Source organism: Hippopotamus amphibius, chromosome 1 (genome assembly GCF_030028045.1).
Source record: "Hippopotamus amphibius kiboko isolate mHipAmp2 chromosome 1, mHipAmp2.hap2, whole genome shotgun sequence".
NCBI lineage: Eukaryota > Metazoa > Chordata > Mammalia > Artiodactyla > Hippopotamidae > Hippopotamus > Hippopotamus amphibius.
Genome location: NC_080186.1, coordinates 26,521,812 through 26,540,508, shown reverse-complemented (window position 1 = coordinate 26,540,508; position 18,697 = coordinate 26,521,812). Strand labels below are relative to the sequence as shown.

Below are 18,697 nucleotides of genomic sequence, written 5' to 3'. Positions count from 1 at the left end.
TGGCCTAGAATATTCTGACTCCCATGAGGCTAGTCCCTGTGCGTCTAGGTCTGAAGATGGGTCCCAGCCCAGGCCACAGAGAGGACTGAAGAGCGGCATCCAACCGTAGGAGGAGGACAAGGGCTCAGCACAGTAGGGAAGGTCCTCCCACATCTCCTCAGCTATCCCAGCCTGCCAAAATGCAGTTGTTCTGAAGCCCAGGTCAGGCAGGGCCTTTTGTCATTTGCAAATTAATAAGGTTTCTCAAGACGTCTTCATTTCCACCTTCGGCAGATTTAAAACCGAGGTCAACTATGATACCCTGGAGGTGCGAGATGGTCGGACGTACTCGGCGCCCTTGATCGGGGTTTACCATGGGACCCAGGTCCCCCAGTTCCTCATCAGTACCAGCAACTACCTCTACCTCCTCTTCTCTACTGACAAGAGCCACTCAGACATCGGCTTCCAGCTCCGCTATGAGAGTGAGTCTCGGGGCGGCAGTGACAGGGTCAGCCGGGTGGAGGAAAGGACCCAGGGTTGAACTCCACCCAGAGGGCCCACTTGGCCACATCCCCGTGGTGTTCCCAGTTAGGCTGTGCTCCTCAGGAGGTGCTCCTTGCCCTCCGCATCTCTCAGAGCTCCACTGGAGAAAGAATGAAAGATGCCCATCTGTGTGCGGATGACTGGGCGCTGCCGTGCTGGGCACTCCGGGGACAGAGTGCTTGACAGACGGTGACATGGAAGGAGATGTCATCTCCTGCTCCCTCACCCTCTCTCATCAGCTGCATTCATCGCTGGTGCCTCCATTGAAAGAGGTTGTTGATTCAGTTCTTTGCAGACCACTATTGAAACTTATGGCCGAGAGCACCATGAGAGAGGGTCGTTTCCTTACCCGTATTCGTATCCACAACCCTTAGTGCGGGCTCTGAGCCGTAGACGTCACTCCGCTGATGTTTACTGAATGAATGACGAACATACAAATGCTCAAGGCCACTCGTTTTCCCTGATAGATGGGTCTTCAGATAGCCTCAGCGGATACTGACAGCCACGTTTGAGGAGGGAGAAGATGACAGCTTCCAGCCTTCTCTCAATCAGGGCTCTCTCCCTCCCTTTGTGAGTCCGCTGGGGTTCCTCTGTGCTCCCGGTGAGCTGTCTGCTCCAGCCGTGGGCCCTCTTTTCCAGCTATCACACTGCAGTCAGACCACTGTCTGGATCCAGGGATCCCCGTCAGTGGGCAGCGGCATGGGAATGACTTCTACGTGGGTGCCCTGGTGACCTTCACCTGTGACTCGGGCTACACGCTGAGCGACGGGGAGCCCCTGGAGTGTGAGCCCAACTTCCAGTGGAGCCGGGCTCTGCCCAGCTGTGAAGGTGAGACACCAGAAGGAGGCACTAAAGCAGAGGCTTCCTTTCCTGCTGTGAAAACACAGGCACTGACTCCCTGACCCTGCCAGTGAGGGTTGGGGGTTTGGATGAGAGGGGGGATGTGTTCCTAGGGAGACTGTGGGGGAAGCTCCCTGGACCACCCCAGTCTTTCAGCACCCTCTTCCCTCCTCTCCAGCTCTCTGTGGTGGCTTCATTCAAGGCTCCAGTGGGACTATCTTGTCACCAGGGTTCCCTGACTTCTACCCCAACAACTTGAACTGCACCTGGATTATTGAAACATCACATGGCAAGGGTGAGTGTTTAGGCCCATGACAGGTACTGGGATGCGATATGGTCAGGGCCTCAAGGTCCCGAGGTCAAGGTGACCTCAATGCGAATCTCCCTCTATAGTGACCTCTGGGCTTAGTCTGGATTTTTCTCACCAACCAGAAGACTCCCAGAACCTTCCTATCTCTTTGAATCACAGAACTCATTCAACAAATATTTTTCAAATCTAACATCTCCGTTCTGGAAGAGCTCTTGGAGATTACCCGCCCTTAGAGCCTCCTTAATTTGGGAATCTTCTCCAAATCACTCCCCACAAGATGGCAACACACCTTCTGTGTAAATACCCCCCGTGGTGGAGAGGTGATCAACTCACTCAGCAAAGGGGCACCTATTCTCATTTTCTGATAGATCTGACCACTCCCAATTACCTGAGACTGAGTTCCTCATACTGCGTCCTGTAGGAATATAGGCTACTTCTATTCCCTGTTCCTCACATCCAGGCTTCAGATACTGTACGTAGAGAACCTCTTCTCACAGAACTCACCCTGTTCCTCAGATGAGTGTTTTCATATTCCTCACCAAGCTGGACTGTTGCCCCACTTTCCCTGACATAACCGATCTTTGGGAATCCAAGTTCAAAGTAATGGTGCTGACTACAAATAAATATTAATTAATATCCTCTTTCATTCAACAAATATTGATTGAATTCCACCTATGCCACAGACCCTGGGGCTGGGAATACCCAGTAACCAGACAGATGTGGCTTCTACCCTCAGAAGCTTGCTCTGAAATTCATCTGAATTCAAGGTTTTAATGCCTCTGCAGTTTGTCAAATACTCTAATATTGACCCCTACCCTAGAGGTTTAGATTTTCTATGTTGGAAGTGGAAACCATGCAGCTATGTTTTTAGAATACTTCGCTAGTAACTGTGATGCATGCCCTTAAATAAGAACCTCTGATGTAGAAGAATTAACACGTAGAAAAGCCAAGAAAAAATTTAAAGAGAAGAGTAACCCTTCCAGATATTAAGATGTTGTTATGGGCTAAAATAATTTTAATGATGTGGTATGAGTATAGGAGTGGACACACAAATCAGTGGGGGAGAATAAAGATCCAGAAAGAGATTCCTCTGTGTGTGTGTGTGTGTGTGTGTGAGAGAGAGAGAGAGAGAGAGAGAGAGAGAGTCTTTAGTATATGATTAAAGTGTCATTTCTGATCCATTAAAGAAAGGATGGATTATTTAATAAATGGTTTCAAAACAGTGGGCTTAACCATTTGGAAAAAAGAAAAAGCCAAATCATACCTCGCACATTTAACCACAAATTCTAATACTAGAACGATATGAAAACTCTAACCTCAGGTAGGATGTACTTAAAGAGTAGCACCAAAAGTAGAATTCATAAAGGCAAAGACTGTTATATTTGATTAAATAACACTTTGAATGGATTTATGTTTTTTTAAATAAATATATAAATATTCAAAATATTCATATAAAATATTGAAATAGTTAACGGACAAAAATATTTGTAGCCTATGTAATCTTCTAAGGACCTCCAGCCTGATGCATAAAGAGCTCTTAAAAGTTTTTAAGAAAAATGTGCCTGGTCGACAGGGCTACAAAATAAGAAAAACTATAAACACTTCATAACAGAGGAAATACAGATGAAAAGACCTTGACCCCCCAACAGTTTTGAAAATGCATATTCACCCCATAATGAAATGCCATTGCCCTTTCCAAGCCCGCAGAGAACAGGGTAAACAGTGTGGGGGACCGTGTAGAGATGAGAAACTGCGTGAAGCTGCTCAAACTTTCCAGAGGACGATTCAGCAATGAATCGAAAGCCTTAAGAATATATGTGCCTCTGGACCCAGCAGTTCTACCTTTTGGAATTTATCAGAAGAAAATAAATGAACTTTATATCAAGATTTAACTACAAGGTGGTCCCCTAAAACACTTTATTAATTGAAAAACTAGTAACTATTCCAACGTCCATCAATCAGGAAACGCTAAATAAATGTATGGTATAGCCAAATAAAGAAATGTTCAATATCACCATGCAGCTACTGAAAGGAATCATGTGGAAGAATATTTAAAGCCCTACACAGGTGGTTGCAATACATTGTTGGCTGCAAAAAAGAAGTTTGCCAGAGTGATATACTCAGTTTAAAATAAAAATTAAGCAAGGTGGGGGGGGGGTGGATTTCCCTGGTAGTCCAGTGTTTAAGACTTCACCTTCCAGTGCAGAGGGTGTGGGTTCGATCCCTGGTCAGGGAGCTGGGGGAGCTAAGACCCCACATGCCTCGTGGCCAAAAAACCAAAAAACGTGAAACAGAAGCAATATGGTAAGAAATTCAACAAAGTCTTTAAAAATGGCCCACATCAAAAAAGTGCTTAAAAAAAGAGAACATTTAAAAAAATATTAAGCAAGAATATGTGCATAGAAAACAGTCTGAAAAACTATGCCCCCAAATGTTAGTACTAGTTATCTCTTATTTTCATCTTCTGACTTCTTCCTAATTTTGAGCACTAAATATGTATTGCATGTAAAGTATACTATTTGTATCAAAAAGAAAACTTGAAAGAAAAGTCACTTATAATCCCACCTCATGTATTTAAGCACTGTCACTGTTGCCTTTAATAGGCCTGATATTTAGCCAGGATTAGGACGGCCTGGAGCTTCTTGGGCAAGACAGGACTCTCCAGCAGTCAGGGCACAGTGGGGCTGGCCCCTTCTTTCCAGAGTATTTTTCTCAAGGAGAGAAGGGATGGAGGCAGTGTCCTTGTTCATCCTGCAGAGCTGTTTCCACCAAGCCTGGTCCAGAGTTGGCCGTTGCCGGAGCCGGAAGCTACTCTGTGGCATCAAGAGGGAAAGAAAGGCAGCCCTCCGTGAGCCCTTGAGGAACGACCCCCTCTAATCATGATCTCTCTGCGTCTGATGTCTGTAGTTATAGGGGTACATGTTCCTCTCTGCCTTTCTACGTGTGTCTTTGCTTAGAAGTCAACGCAGTTCAACAGATTTTTAACAAATTTGATACTTGCACTCACTGTGGGTGTTAGGCAAACAAGGGGAATGAGCCCCCTGGTGCTTCCCGCCTTGTAGTCCAGTGGTAGAGATCCAGCCGAAAGAGATCTCTCGATACATCAAGGCCGATGCTGGGACAGAGCAGACAGAGGTGGGGAGTTGAGACGTGCCAGGCTTCAAGGATGAACAGGAATTAGCCAGGGTGAGAGGTGTTCTGGGCAGAGAATCAACAAGAGGTCACTGGTGTAAAACCAGATCACTTCTTCCTTGGAACCATTGAAAGGCTTCACCAAACCCTTAGCATTGAGCCCCAAATTGTAAAATAGCTAGCATGGCCCTATAGCCCTGGCTTACCTTTCTCAGCCTCCTTCTGGCCCTCTAAATACTAAGTTCTAGCAACACTGAACTTCTTTCAGTTCCTAGAACTTCCTAGGCTTTCTAGGCTTTTTTGTCCTCTCGAGCTTTGCACAATAGGACCCTTTTCTTCCCCTGGAACACTTCCTCTCCCTGCACCACCTCCACCATTCCCCTTGTGTGGCCAGCATCCTTCTGAACAAACTTCCTCTACTGAGCCTTCCCGACCCCCTGCCCCCACGTGACCCTGTACCTTTCCAACCCCAGACTTCACCCCACTGTACGGAACTTACAGCTTCATCACCTGTCTCCTGGACTGACTCCGGGCACTTTCAGAGAAATGTCTGCCTTATTTCCTGCAGTTTCCCCAGCTACTGGCTTGATGCCCGGCACAGAGGAAACTCCAGAAATATCTAAATGAATTGAATTAAAATGAACTCCGACCCTTCTCCAGAGGGCACCCCTCAGGCTCTGCGTGTAACCACATCTTGGGTTAATAGACCTCTGAGGCTGCTGATTCCGATTGCTCCCTACCAGGCAGAAGTGCAGCTGAGGAAACTCAAAACTCTGTGAAATTCAGAACTGTTCAACTTGCCACATGCCCAGCCTGAGGGAACAGCCAGTTCAAGAGTCCAGATAAGATGCCCTTGCTAACACCCCAGGACTGACATCCAGGAGTTAGAGGAACTGAGCGCAGAGAACACCTACTGTGTGTCAGGCACTGTGCTCTGAGCTTTGCATGTGCTGCCCCAGGTGTTCTTCTCTCCAAGGATTAAATGTCACTTGAAGGTGCAGAGCCACTTTGGCCCAGACCCTTCTGCTGGTAGACGGGGTTTTGACCTAAGTCTGCCTCCCTCCAGATCCCCTCCTCTCCCACAGCCCTGCTCCCTCGGCTCCAGTGTGGTGTCGATGTCCTTCACCTGATTCTGCGTGGTTCACTGCAGCGGAGGCTCCGTGTGTGTGTGCATCTGTCACATCAGATCTGGATTCAAACTCCAACACGGGGCCCCTCTATTTCTGTGACAACGTCTTAATTTCACACAATGGCCAACAGAGCCCCAAGCAATCAGCACAGCTGGAAGACCCGGGGGTTTCATCTCGGTTGTTTATTCATCCTTAGAATCTCTGCCAAATGTTTACTCCTTTAAAGGGCTGCATTTGCATGCTAGAAAAAGACAGGAGGCACAGTGCTTAATTCGACTTCGTGTCTGCCTGTTACTGTGTCTGAACCACCCTCCACTCAACCCCGTGTTCCAGGTAGGAGAGAAAGACGTCTCTTCCACCAAGCCTTTTCCCAGGCTCTGCAGACTGAGAACAGTTTTCTCATTTGCACACGTTTACGAGCGGGGGTACAGGATACGTGCAGGGCTCCAAGCATGCTTACACCGCTCGTGTCACAGACTGTGACCCCTGTGAAGCCTTCTCAACCCCGGGGACATAGTCACCCACTCTCCCTCTGTGCCCCAACCCTGGATTCTCACCATGGATGTGTCTGTCCCCTCCACTAGCCTGGGAGATTTTTCTTGGTGCTTAGCGTAGGCCTGGCTCTTAGTAGGTGCTCAGGATCTATTTCTTTGAGTAAATAGGTAAATAGATGCCTGTCAGCTGCCCAGGCACAGGACATTCACAAGCTGCCTCCCTGGTCCCACCACCTCTGCTGGGTTCTGTTCCCCCAATCCCCATCTGTAGACTCCCAAATACTCCAGATCACCAGTCTCTATCAACAGAAAGGCAAAAATATGAAGACATCTAGAATGCTTTAGCACGAAGACCTTGGACCTAACCATCATTTATCAAACATGTATCAGTAATTATCTGGAGAAGTATTCCTCACACTTTTATGTGCCTACAGATCTCTTGGGGGATCTTGTTAGCGTGCAGATTCTGATTCAGGAGGTCTGTGATGGAGGCTGAGATTCTGCATTTCCAACAAGCTCCCAGGCGAGGCCCAGGCTGCTGAGGTCCGTGGACTTTGAACAGCACGTGGGTGCCACACTCCTCGCCTCCCTGAGTTCCTGCCCTGGCACATCCATGGCGTGTATTCCCACGGGCATGCTCACTCGTGGGCAGACATGCATTACACATCCATCCACCCAAACACAGCTGCCATCTGGACAAGTTCAAGAGATGCTCTGGGTGTTAAGATCCTGCTGTGCTATAACCTTGCTCACCCCCGGCCCCTCCCACCACCTGGCCCCTCCTACTATGGGCTCTCTTTCCATAGCAGCTGGAGAAGCTGCGGCGTCCTGGGGCGGTTTATTGCACAGCCTCTGCCATCAGATTGCCTCAGTCCAGATCCCAGCTCTCCCACCTACTAGCTAGGCGACCTCGGACAAATGACTTCATCACTTTGTGCCTTGGTTTCATCAGGTGTAGCATGGAGATGAGAATAATGGTACTCATGCTAGAGGATTATTAGCACGGTGAAATGTTTCCGTATCTTCCCTTCTGATTGACAGGGGCCAACTACAGAGCAGCGCAGGGCAGTGACACATCCTTAGTGCTGAATGTCACTGTCTTTATTGAGTGCTCTTAGCCCCACCCCCTCAGTGGGGGTCGCTTCCCTTTTCTCCCTCTGGGGTGGCTGCCTGTCCCCTCCCCCACCGCTCCCCCTCCTCCCTGTCTTCTGTTTAATGTCACTCCTCCCCAGGCTTCCGATCTTCCCCTTCTCTGACGGCCGCCCTGCCCTGCTCTGGTCCTCTTCACGCTTGGGGATTCAGGTAGCACCTGTCCCAGATCTGCTGGTATAGTCCGACCTTAATCCTGAACTCCAAATCTGTACTTCCAGTTCCCCTTAGCTCACGCTGCTTGAATGCTGAACATGCAAGGTGTTCAAAGCCAAGGCCATTACCTTTCTACCACCTGCTCCTCGTCCTCTCACGTGTCCAACCCTGGGTCACGAAAGACATCAGTGTCCTTCAGGTTGAGACCCTCTCTGTCATCCCTTCACTCCTCCTTTTCATCTGTTGCCTCTGATCCCTGTCCACTTCACCTCCTGCACCTTGTGTCCCTTTCCTGCTCTCACCCCTTCTGCCAGCCCCCATCCACTTTCCCCCAGTGCATGGCCGACATCCTTCTAACTGTTCTCTCCACCTCCTCTCCCTCTGCTTCGTCATCCTCACAGCCAACAACATCTTGCTAATCTGAAATCTGATCCACTCTGGATAGGATGACTTCTGGGTGCCTCCAGAAGAATATTCAGTCCGGCCCCAGGCTGCATTTGCAGTCTCTCTTCCAGATGTTTCCTGCTGAGTATGTCCAGCCGCACCATGCAGCTCACCGGGCCCTGGAATCCACAGCGGCTCTGTCCCTTTACACGCGGTGGTCCCCTGCTTGGGACACCCTTTCCCCTCTTACATGGTTAATTCCTATGCCTCCTTTTAAGACCCAAATCAAATGCTCACTCCTTTTGAGGCCGCCCTCGCCTCCCCTCTTCCCCTTCTGCCCCCCAGTGCAGTCTGATCTACAGTGGTTACAGTGGTTGTCACTCTGTTACTGTAGCTATATCCCCTTGCACCCATCTAGCCCAGATCCTAGCCCATAGGAAGCACCCAACAAAGACACAAATGTTTCTTGACTGAATGAATGACCGAGCCATAAATCTCCCTTTCAAATTGGGAGCAGTGTCCTTCTCCCTGCCTGGACCTGTGGGCAAGGGCATGTCCGGTTCACCTGAGTTCCTTCATTCAGGTTGGCCCGTGTGTGTTGGACGTCGGCACACCGACAGACGTTTGCAAACGAGAAATGTTCATGCAGACCCCATCGTGCAGTTGGGCTCCTTCAGCTGCTCACCGTCATCACCCTTACCCTCTGGTCTCCTGGCAGGTGTGTTCTTCACTTTCCACACCTTCCACCTGGAGAGCGGCCACGACTACCTCCTCATCACGGAGAACGGCAGCTTCACCCAGCCCCTGCGACAGCTGACCGGCTCGCGGTTGCCGGCCCCCATCAGCGCCGGACTCTACGGCAACTTCACGGCTCAGGTCCGCTTCATCTCCGATTTCTCCATGTCCTATGAAGGCTTCAACATCACCTTCTCAGGTAAAGCATGTGAGGGTCCCTCGGGGGAAGAGACGGCTGAGCACTGTGTCTCCTCCACCTCACTGCTTCCGGCCTCTGGTCTTCCCAGCAGATGGCTATTGGTCTCCTCCCCAGCCTCTGGGAGGGGACCCTCACTGCTGCAGCAGAAGACAGTTGGGTTAGACACGAGCACGAACTTCCTTATAGTGGGCTTGGAAGGAATTAGCAGGTCTGTTGGGGAATCTCCTTCTGCAAAGGTGTTTAGGGTTCACTCTGATCATGACCGACCCAACGGATTGAACTAGAGGACCTCACGGAAGTCCCTTCCTGCCCTAGTAATTCCAGATTCTTCTGATTCCACTTCCACTCATTTACAACCACAGCAATTTCTTTTAAAAAAAAAAAGAAAGAAAGAAAAAGAAGGGCGATTGAAATGAACATTTTGGAGTGTTTTAGTCTCATTTGGGGGCTGCTTCGCCAATGCTAATTTACTAGCAGTGGATATTTATCTCTGTGTTTAGGAATTCTGAAAAGAAAGCTCTTTAATTTGCATTCAGGGAGGAAAGAGGACCCTTACCCCTCCAGTACCTAGTCCTCCCACTGCTCTTATCCCAGTGCTCTCAGAGCACCCATTCCCCTCCCAGCCAGGAGCAGAGACAGCAGATGGATTCCCCCGGGATTGGCGAGAGATATCTGACCTCTAGGAAATGGGACATGGCCCAGTTCAGCCCCACAGTGTCCCTCCAGCAGATGCCACCTGCCATGTCCTGGCTGATGGGACATATTCAGCCAGTCTGCCTCATCCCGTGTCTTTCTCTCCACCACACAGAGCCCCAAGGTACTGTATCCCAAAAGGGAGCTGCCCTTGGGGACGAGGGGAGAGGTACTTCTACATTATCACTAGAGGCATAGAAGTCACTAGAGGCAGGTCCCTGGTCCATAAATGCCACTCTGTCATGCATGCCGTCTGCCTCAAGTGCCAGCGTTACCGAGACACAGCTTCAGCTGAAGCACTTGGGTTCTTTTTATCAATGTAAGTTGCCCTAGGCTGGGTCATACATTCTGACCCTCCAGAACCAAGGCTGATTGAATTGACCTGGCTTGGTGCCCAGGGAGAGAGAGGCAGAAGAATCCTCAAGCCTGAGGCTGGGGGTTCACGTGGAGATGAAGGGACAGAAGAGGGAAGGTCAGCCTCGCTGACATACTCCTGGGAAGCATGTCTCCAGAAACGCAGTGCCCTCTCCCACCGCTCGATGTCATGAGGCGCTTAGACCCCCCAGAGCACAGCCAGCCTGTTCTCGCCTGCCTCTGTCCCTCTCCTTACCTTTCATGAATCAGCGTGTATCCTGTACCTCTGTCTGTCTTCCGCGCTTGTCCTCTCCTCCCTGGTGTCTTTGTCTGTGTGTTCCCATCTTCTGTCTCTGACCCCGGCTCTCCTGCTCCCTTTCCAGAATATGACTTGGAGCCCTGTGAGGAGCCCGAGGTCCCAGCCTACAGCATCCGGAAGGGCTTGCAGTTTGGCGTAGGCGACACCTTGACCTTCTCCTGCTTCCCCGGGTACCGTCTGGAGGGCACGGCCCGCATCACGTGCCTGGGGGGCAGACGGCGCCTGTGGAGTTCGCCTCTGCCAAGGTGTGTTGGTAGGTGGTCACGTGCTTTCATTTTGCTTCACTAATGGGGTTGGCCGAACTTTAGTCAATTGCTGTGAGGTGGTGGAATGCACAAGGCCCAAGAGGCCAACAGGACTGGGTTTGAGGACTGTCTTAGCACATGGTTACCTGCAGTGGGACCTTGGGTGGGTGACGTCCCCTCCCTCCGCTCCAGCCTCCTTATCTGTACAGGAGGAATGGCAACGCCTGCTTCATGGGCTGTTCTGTAGCCTCAACTGACCTTTACAAAGCAGGTCCACAGTAGGCGCGCAGATGAAATTAATTTCCATACTGTTACCTCCCACCCTTAACACACATTCCCATGGCTTCTGGATGCCTCTTGCAGAGAACTCTGGGTGGGGCATGGGTGGACCTACAGGAAGGAGACATGACCTTTGCCCATGGAGGGTCCCCATCTGGTGGAAGAGAGGGCTGATTTTACTCTTCCAATGAGGGTGCTAGCTTTTGAGAATCTCTAGAAAGACTTTATCCATTCCACTGAGGAGGAGAGAGGGAAGAAAGAGTTGGGTTCATTTATAGAGCACCCATTGCAGGCCCGCTTCTAGATGCTGGGAATACAAAGGTGAATGACACAGAGAAAGTCTCTCCACTCCTGCTCTTACATTCTGGTCAGGGGAGATAGGCTGTAAACACATGGTTGTGTAGTGTTTTGGGCAGTGTTGAGGGTTATAGAGAAAGATAAAGTCAGCCTAGGAAGTGCAAGAGGTTTTATTGTTTGCTTTTGGTTTTTTTAATGAATTTTATTTTATTTATTTATTTATTGGCTGCATTGCGTCTTCAATGCTGCACACGGGCTTTTTCTAGTTGTGGTGAGTAGGGAGGTTATACTTCATTGTGGTGCGCAGGCTCCTCATTGTGGTGGTTTCTCTTGTTGCAGAGCACGGGCTCTAGGTGCACGGGCTTCAGCCGTTGCAGCACACAGTCTCAGTAGTTGTGGCTCATGGGCTCGAGAGCACAGGCTCAGTAGTTGTGGTGCACGGGCTTAGTTGCTTGCGGCATGTGGGATCTTCCCGGACCAGGGATTGAACCCGTGTCCCCTCCGTTGGCAGGCAGATTCTTAATCACTGCGCCACCTAGGAAGTCCCTGAAGGAGGTTTTTATAACAAGTAGTCAGGAAAGCCTTCTCTGATGAGCTTACATTTCAGGGGAGATCTGAAGAAATTCAAGGAGTTAATTCACGGGAGAAGAGAGAGCAGTGTGCCAAGGCCCGAACTTGGTGGATGCTCCGTGTTAGATGAACAGCTTGGAGGCCAGTCTGAAGTGAGTGATGGGGAAAACAGTAGGTGATGAGGTTAGAGAGGTAGCTGATGATTGGGACCAGGAGCCCTGTGACCCAAGGCCCTGCCGGCCTCCTTGCCAGGGTGCCAGAGAAGGCTGTTCAGAGCTCCGGGCCCAGAGGGTGGAGAGAAGTGGGGTGATATCCCAGCAATTTCTGGCTGCCCCTCATTTATAAGGTTCATGGCTCTGCTTGCTCAGTGCTCATACCGTGGGGCTAGAAGGAACACAGGCTGGATCAGTGGAATAATTTCCACACCCACAGTTAAGCACTAGTGCTAAATAGTACAGAAAACCCCAGTATACCAAACAAATCAGAGCAGTACTGCACTGACTGAAACACGGGCCAGTGCCTTGAGAGCCCTCAAAGTCAGCCTTGCCCAAGACAACCCCATGGAGCCCTGGGGCTCTGCAGAGGACAGTCATAAACAGGATGGCAAGATCAGCTGGGCTCAGGCTGTGTGGTCACATGGGCCCAAGGTCAAGTCTCTGCTCTGCCACTTACCAGCTGTTATATCTTGGGCAGGCCACTAAACCCATGGACTCCAGCTTCCTCATTTATAAAACAGAGATAACAATATCCAGCTCACAGGCTTTATTCCAAATCAGATGACATAATTTACATACTCCAATGGGGTACCATATAATTATCATTTTGCCAATAACCTTTTCATCATTATTTATCAATGACCAACAAACAATAACCTTTTACGATCTCAGAGGGGAAACATTAAGACAAAAAGATGCAGAATGCCATTTCTGATCAGTTAACTAATCTCCAAGTTTATCCTTTCTCCTGTAACCATCCCCCAGAGCATCCACCCACCCTGACCTGGGCACACATTCAGACACACATGTAACTCCTGCCGTGTAGGTTCAATTTCGATGTGGCTGCGAGCAGCTCTTTTCTCCTCTGGAGAAATGTCCTCAGCTAAGTGGTTCTGGGGGGAGTTTTTCCTGAATGGGATTATCCAGGACCACAGATGCGCACACGCCCTAAGCTCTCGCCTCATTGATCTCATTATAGAAACTCATTCTTTAACTTATTATTCCAATTACTGTTTGTTCATGGAACCTCACGATATTTTCATTATTACATTTGTCTTCTGTTTTGTATGTATTAATAAGGCATAGCAATTATAATCACCTCTCATTACCACCAGCCCTGCAACAGAGCCTCAGGCTGGAGGTATCACAGGAAAGGCCACCCCGGAGATGCTCCCAGTTGCCATGTGCACTGGAGGTGTAAATGGAATGACTTACCAGGAACATTCCCCACTGAGGAGGAGATGAACAGCCCTGGGCTCTAATTCATGGTGTGACAAGGCAACATAGCCCCTGACCTCAGGGTCCCCTGAGCTGGATGTGGAAGAGACAGCCCTGACCCCAGAGGACCCTATTCTGCAGCAAGAGACGTGGCCCTGTCCTTGGGAGCCCCGTGTGATGGAGCAGACCTAACTCCCTGCCTCGGGAGCCCCAGACTGACGGACAAGACACAGCCCCTGCCCTTAATGAGATCTTTTCTCATGGGAATGACAGAAGTCACTGATGCCACGAATCAGCCGCAGCACTTCCTGGTGCAGATGACTGCTTGTTTCTCTGGAACATTTATTTGTTTCCATTTATGCTTGTGTTTGGCTTTTCAGTGCATCTGCTCACCTACCCTGATACTTTGGAAACTCTCCCAGAAACAAACGCTATGGCCCTCTACCTCCTGTACACTCCCTGGTGCCCTGGAAAAAGGCCTTGGCAGGGGGTCAGGACCGGGTGTTTGGCCAAGGACTGGCCCCATCTGAAGCCATCAGTCCCTTTTCCCTCCATAAAAGAGTTGGGCATGTGGGAAAGAGGAGACGGTCGTGCTGGGGCAGAGATGGTGTATAGCTGTTATGCAGCAAGCTGGAGCAGGAAGGAGGTGCAAAAATATGTCAAAGCCCACGTTTAAGGAAAACCAACTTTTAGGAATTAGGCAGAGAGCAAGAGGCATCGGGAACAGTGAGGGTGCTGTGAATGTCAGGCAGCTAGCACGTGCTTCCCGAGAAGCTTCTTGGGCTTTCTGCCAGCCCCGGAGCCCAGGCAGTTAGGGCTCCAAATAGAAGCAGACAAGCTGTGTAGATTCATCGGGTTAGATGGGGAGAGAAAGGAATAACGTTTGTTGAGGAATTACTAGGTGCTGACCACTCCCTGTGTATTTGCCTATTTCATCATAAAATTTCAAATATGTATTCTCTCTAGTTTTATGTGGATGCTGTTATTGTCCAGATGGAGGCAGATAAAGAGACCGAGGTTCAGAGAGTTGATGTAACTGGTCTGAATCTAAAGTCCATGCTCATCCCGCTGCACCACATGTTGTTCCCTAGATGGAAGGGAATACCATGTGACCCCAGAGATGATGGAGAGCCGCTTCAGAGGGCTGCCCACGTGATGTGGCTGAGTAATAACTGTCTAAATGTGCACAGCCCTCAGCACCCCCTCCCCAAATGCCCACCTGCATCAGAGGGCACCCAGAATATTTACACACTTTAGAAACATATCTACCTAAAGTATCAGCAGCCTCCAGGGTGCCCGTCCACCACCCGCCCTTTACTTTTACGCCCCAGCTCTGCACATTCATCACGCATGTTTGGACACCTCGCAAACAGGCTGAGTTTAAAATACTTCAAAGCGAGATTTCTCCTCCAAGACAAATGATGGCTGTCTTGTTCAGTTTAAGCTGCTATAAGAAAATACCATAAAGTGGGTGGCTTCAACAACAAACATTTATTTCTCACAGTCCCGGAGACTAGCAAGTCCAAGATCAAGGTGCCAGCGGATTTGGTGTCTGGTGAAGGCCCTCTCGCTGGTTTCCAGATGGCAGCTTCCTTGCTGTACCGTCACACAGCAGACAGATTGTGGGCTCTGGTCCATTCCTCTGCTGATAAGGGCACTAATCCTATCATGGGGGCTCCACCCTCATGACCTAATCCCCTCCCAAAGGCCCCACCTCCAAATAGCATCACACTGGGGACCAGGGCTTCAGCATAAGAATTTGTCAGAGGGACACAAACATGCTGTCCCTAGTAATGGCTTATGTAAACCTTAGGAAACGGAAGCTGGTCCTGACCTGGAAAGGGTCCAGGGAGTTAGGTTTGTTGATAAAGCAGGGACTGGTTGGTGGGACATGGTCACTATCTTCAAAGGTCTAAGGAGCAGCCTTGGGGACAAGAGAACACACAAAGGTACAGCTAAGCCCACGAGAGGCTCAGCTCTGAATGTTCCTGTATCACCTGCTCCCTCCACACTACTGTGGCCTAGGACACCCCAGGCTTAGGGCAATTAGAGTTGAATATGTGGTCAGCCGCCCATGGGTTGACCTCAGGGTCCTTCCAGCCAATGACTGTGCCTAGAATAGGGACACTGAGGAATGGTTTGGGAAAAGCAGACTTGCTACCATCAATTTCAGAGATTCCACACGTGCTCCAGACTCCCCATATGTCCAGACAAGTAACACGCCTGCCATCTGGACTTTTATTTATATCCTTCCAGAACCTAATTATTTTTAGAGCTGTCCATCCTCTGAGGTCAGTGTCTGTATTTATTCATTCATTCATTTGGCAAATATTTATTTTACAGACAATCTGGGCTAAGCCTTGGAAATTCATGGATTCATTAAGCATGACCCTGGCCTTCAAGTAACTCACAGTTTGGGTAGGGGGTGCAGACAAATAACAAGCTATCAGGGAGTTATCTGGTAGATGCTGTGCCACTGGGAAGCCCAGCAAGAGGCTTCACAATTATCAGAGACCCTGGAGAGCCAACATCCCTCAGCACATGCTCTGCACTGAGCTACCTCCCCTTTCACTGCTGCTGCCTGTCCTGCCCAGGCACCAAGGGTGCTGGAGATAGAGAAATATGACCAAGCCCTAAAGTATCCACAGTGTAAAGGAGCAGATAGACATGTTAACTCATAAGTCAAGTAAAATGTCATAACCACTATAAGTAAAGGTATGGGGACAATGGGGAAAGATTGACTCATCCTGGAGGAGGATAAACAGATTTTGGAGGAAGGTGTGAATTCATTAGCTGTTGAATGAAACAGCATTTCCATGGGTTTCTGCCAAAACTCTCTCCAGAGCCTCAGAGGCCCTAAATTCCAGGACCAAGAGGGTTGAGTGGTCATCCCCCTCCTCTTCTTGAATCGAGAGACTTGATCTAAACTGCTAAGTACCAGGGTCTTTATCTTTAAAACAGGGATGATAATTGTACCTGCCTCATGGGGATGGGTTGTTGTGACTAATGGCTGAAATGATCCTCATAAAGCCTGGAAGATGCTAGCAGTTATTGTCCAATCTTGTCCCCTCTCCGTATCTATCCTCTGATAGTGAAAGGCTTCATTCCCTCCTCACGTGGCTGCCCCATCGTCCCCTGATGTGCTCCTCGATCATTTCTGTTGCTATGATACTATATGAACAGGTGGGAGGGAGAATGGCTGCTTCATAACACTGTGAAAGTCAAGGGTGCCTGGTAGGTTCACTTGTATTTCTGTAGAAGAAAGACAGACAAACTGAAGGAGAGAAATAAAGGAACGTAGCAGGGCTACAGGTGGGCAGGTGTTTAAAAAAAATTTGATAAGCATTCCTATAGACAGGCAGACAAATGGACAGATAAACAGGCACTTTGGCAGATAGAGAGACAAGCAACTTATCATTTTTGTAAGGTACTCCAGTGCTGTGAGTTGTTTTCTGGATGTAGCTGAGAGGCCTTAATCTGTGATTATTGTGATTCTCTTTCCAGCTGAGTGTGGGAATTCAGTCACGGGCACTCAGGGCACTCTGCTGTCCCCCAACTTTCCTGTAAACTACAATAACAACCACGAGTGCATCTACTCCATCCAGACCCAGCCGGGGAAGGGGATTCAGCTCAAAGCCAGGGCATTTGAACTCTCTGAAGGAGATGTCCTCAAGGTAACACTGATAGATTTCATAGAGTATGTGTGTTATGAGATGCAAAAGTGTGGACACCACACTCATTCATCTCTGTGTGAATGACCCAACCTTTCTTCTTCCCTCCTGAGTCCCAAGATGTTGTCCTCACTCATCTGGGAGAAGTGAGAACCTAAGAGAGAAAGGTAGGCGAGTATATTCTAAAGAGCATGGCTTTAGAGTTTGCTTAGGAGCTGCTCTCAAATATGTATGTGACTGAGAAGAGGTTGACTGCATAATAAATCATCACAATAAACTCAGTTGAATCCAAAAAGAAACATGTACCGTAATGTTTATTGCAGCACTATTTACAATAGCCAGGATATGGAAGCAACCTAAATGCCCATCAAAGAATGGATAAAGAAGATGTGGCACATATATACAATGGAATATTACTCAGCCATAAAAAGGAATGAAATGGAGCTATATGTAATGAGGTGGATAGACCTAGAGTCTGTCATACAAAGTGAAGTAAGCCAGAAAGAGAAAAACAAACATTGTATGCTAACTCATATATATGGAATCTAAAAAAAAAAAATGGTACTGGTGAACCCAGTGACAGGACAAGAATAAGGATGCAGATGCAGAAAATGGACTGGAGGACGCGGGGTTGGGAGGGCGGGGGGCAAAGGGGAAGCTGGGACGAAGTGAGAGAGTAGCATAGACATATATACACTACCAACTGTAAAATAGATAGCTAGTGGGAAGTTGCTGTATAACAAAGGGCAATCAACTCGATGATGGGTGATGCCTTAGAGGGCTGAGACGGGGAGGGTGGGGGAGAGTCGCGGGAGGGAGGGGATATGGGAATATGTGTACAAATACAGCTGATTCACTTTGGTGTACCTCATAAGCTGGTACAAGAGTGTAAAACAATTATATTCCAATAAAGAGCTTAAATTAAAAAAGAAAAAGATCTCTGCACAGAAAACTACAAAATATTGTGGAGATAAAGATCTAAATAAATGATGGAATATCTCATAATAAAGACATCATTTCTCTCCAAAATAAATAAATAAATAAATAAGCTCCGTTGGAGCGGCCAGTGGATCAGGTTTTCCACTGTAAACTCTGACCATCAACCTGGATAAGGAAGAGCTCATAGAATATGTGCGTGTGTGCATTTGTGTAGATATGTGTGGATCTGGATATGTTTATGTGGACATTTCCACATGTGTGCTTCTGTGTCTGTATTTGGCTTGGGGGATCTGTGTCTGTTCATGCTTGTGTTTTGTACGTGTGCATTTGTGCGTGTGTTGAGTTTATGTTTTAGTAAACTGGTGGGCTATTTCAGCAGCTTCAGTGAGCCATGGTGATGGCCTGCCTGTGCAGGGGGGTTAAAGAAAGTGGATTCAAGGTCTGCATAAGAGAAAGAAGTGAAAAGACTTGGACTAAAGAAAGGTTTATAGAGACAGACTTGTTAAGACATTGAACACACATATGACTTGTGTTTCTTTGTGTGTGAGTGATTGTGTACCTCCAATAACACATGATGTGTGTGTGTGTCATCGAAGAGTTGACTCTGGAGAATTTATCAAAGAGCTGCCTTATTAAAAAGGATTATAAGGAAAATCTCATATGAGTAGGTCCATTTTTATCCTAAGCCAAGAAACGTTTTTTATCTTATTCTAATATAGTTTTATTCCCTGTAGCTAGAGAAATCCAGGTATTAGAAACAACCAAAGGTCACTACTCTAGAAAATCCAAAGAGAAACCATTAAATAATCCCCATCCCTTAGGACTCTCTGTAGATACGATGAGCAC

General features: G+C 48.5%; 1 protein-coding gene across 2 annotated transcripts in view; it reads left to right on the top strand.

Annotated features, from left to right (window-relative positions):
• The window catches only part of CSMD2 (CUB and Sushi multiple domains 2), a 629,134-nt gene that overhangs the window by 414,088 nt on the left and 196,349 nt on the right, over positions 1 to 18,697 (top strand). For both annotated transcript variants that reach the window (XM_057744228.1, XM_057744218.1), the window contains exons 17-22: positions 274 to 461; positions 1,162 to 1,350; positions 1,541 to 1,657; positions 8,836 to 9,051; positions 10,482 to 10,670; positions 16,746 to 16,915. In XM_057744228.1, coding sequence (XP_057600211.1) covers positions 274 to 461; positions 1,162 to 1,350; positions 1,541 to 1,657; positions 8,836 to 9,051; positions 10,482 to 10,670; positions 16,746 to 16,915 — 1,069 coding nt within the window. The remainder of the gene's footprint in view (positions 1 to 273; positions 462 to 1,161; positions 1,351 to 1,540; positions 1,658 to 8,835; positions 9,052 to 10,481; positions 10,671 to 16,745; positions 16,916 to 18,697) is intronic.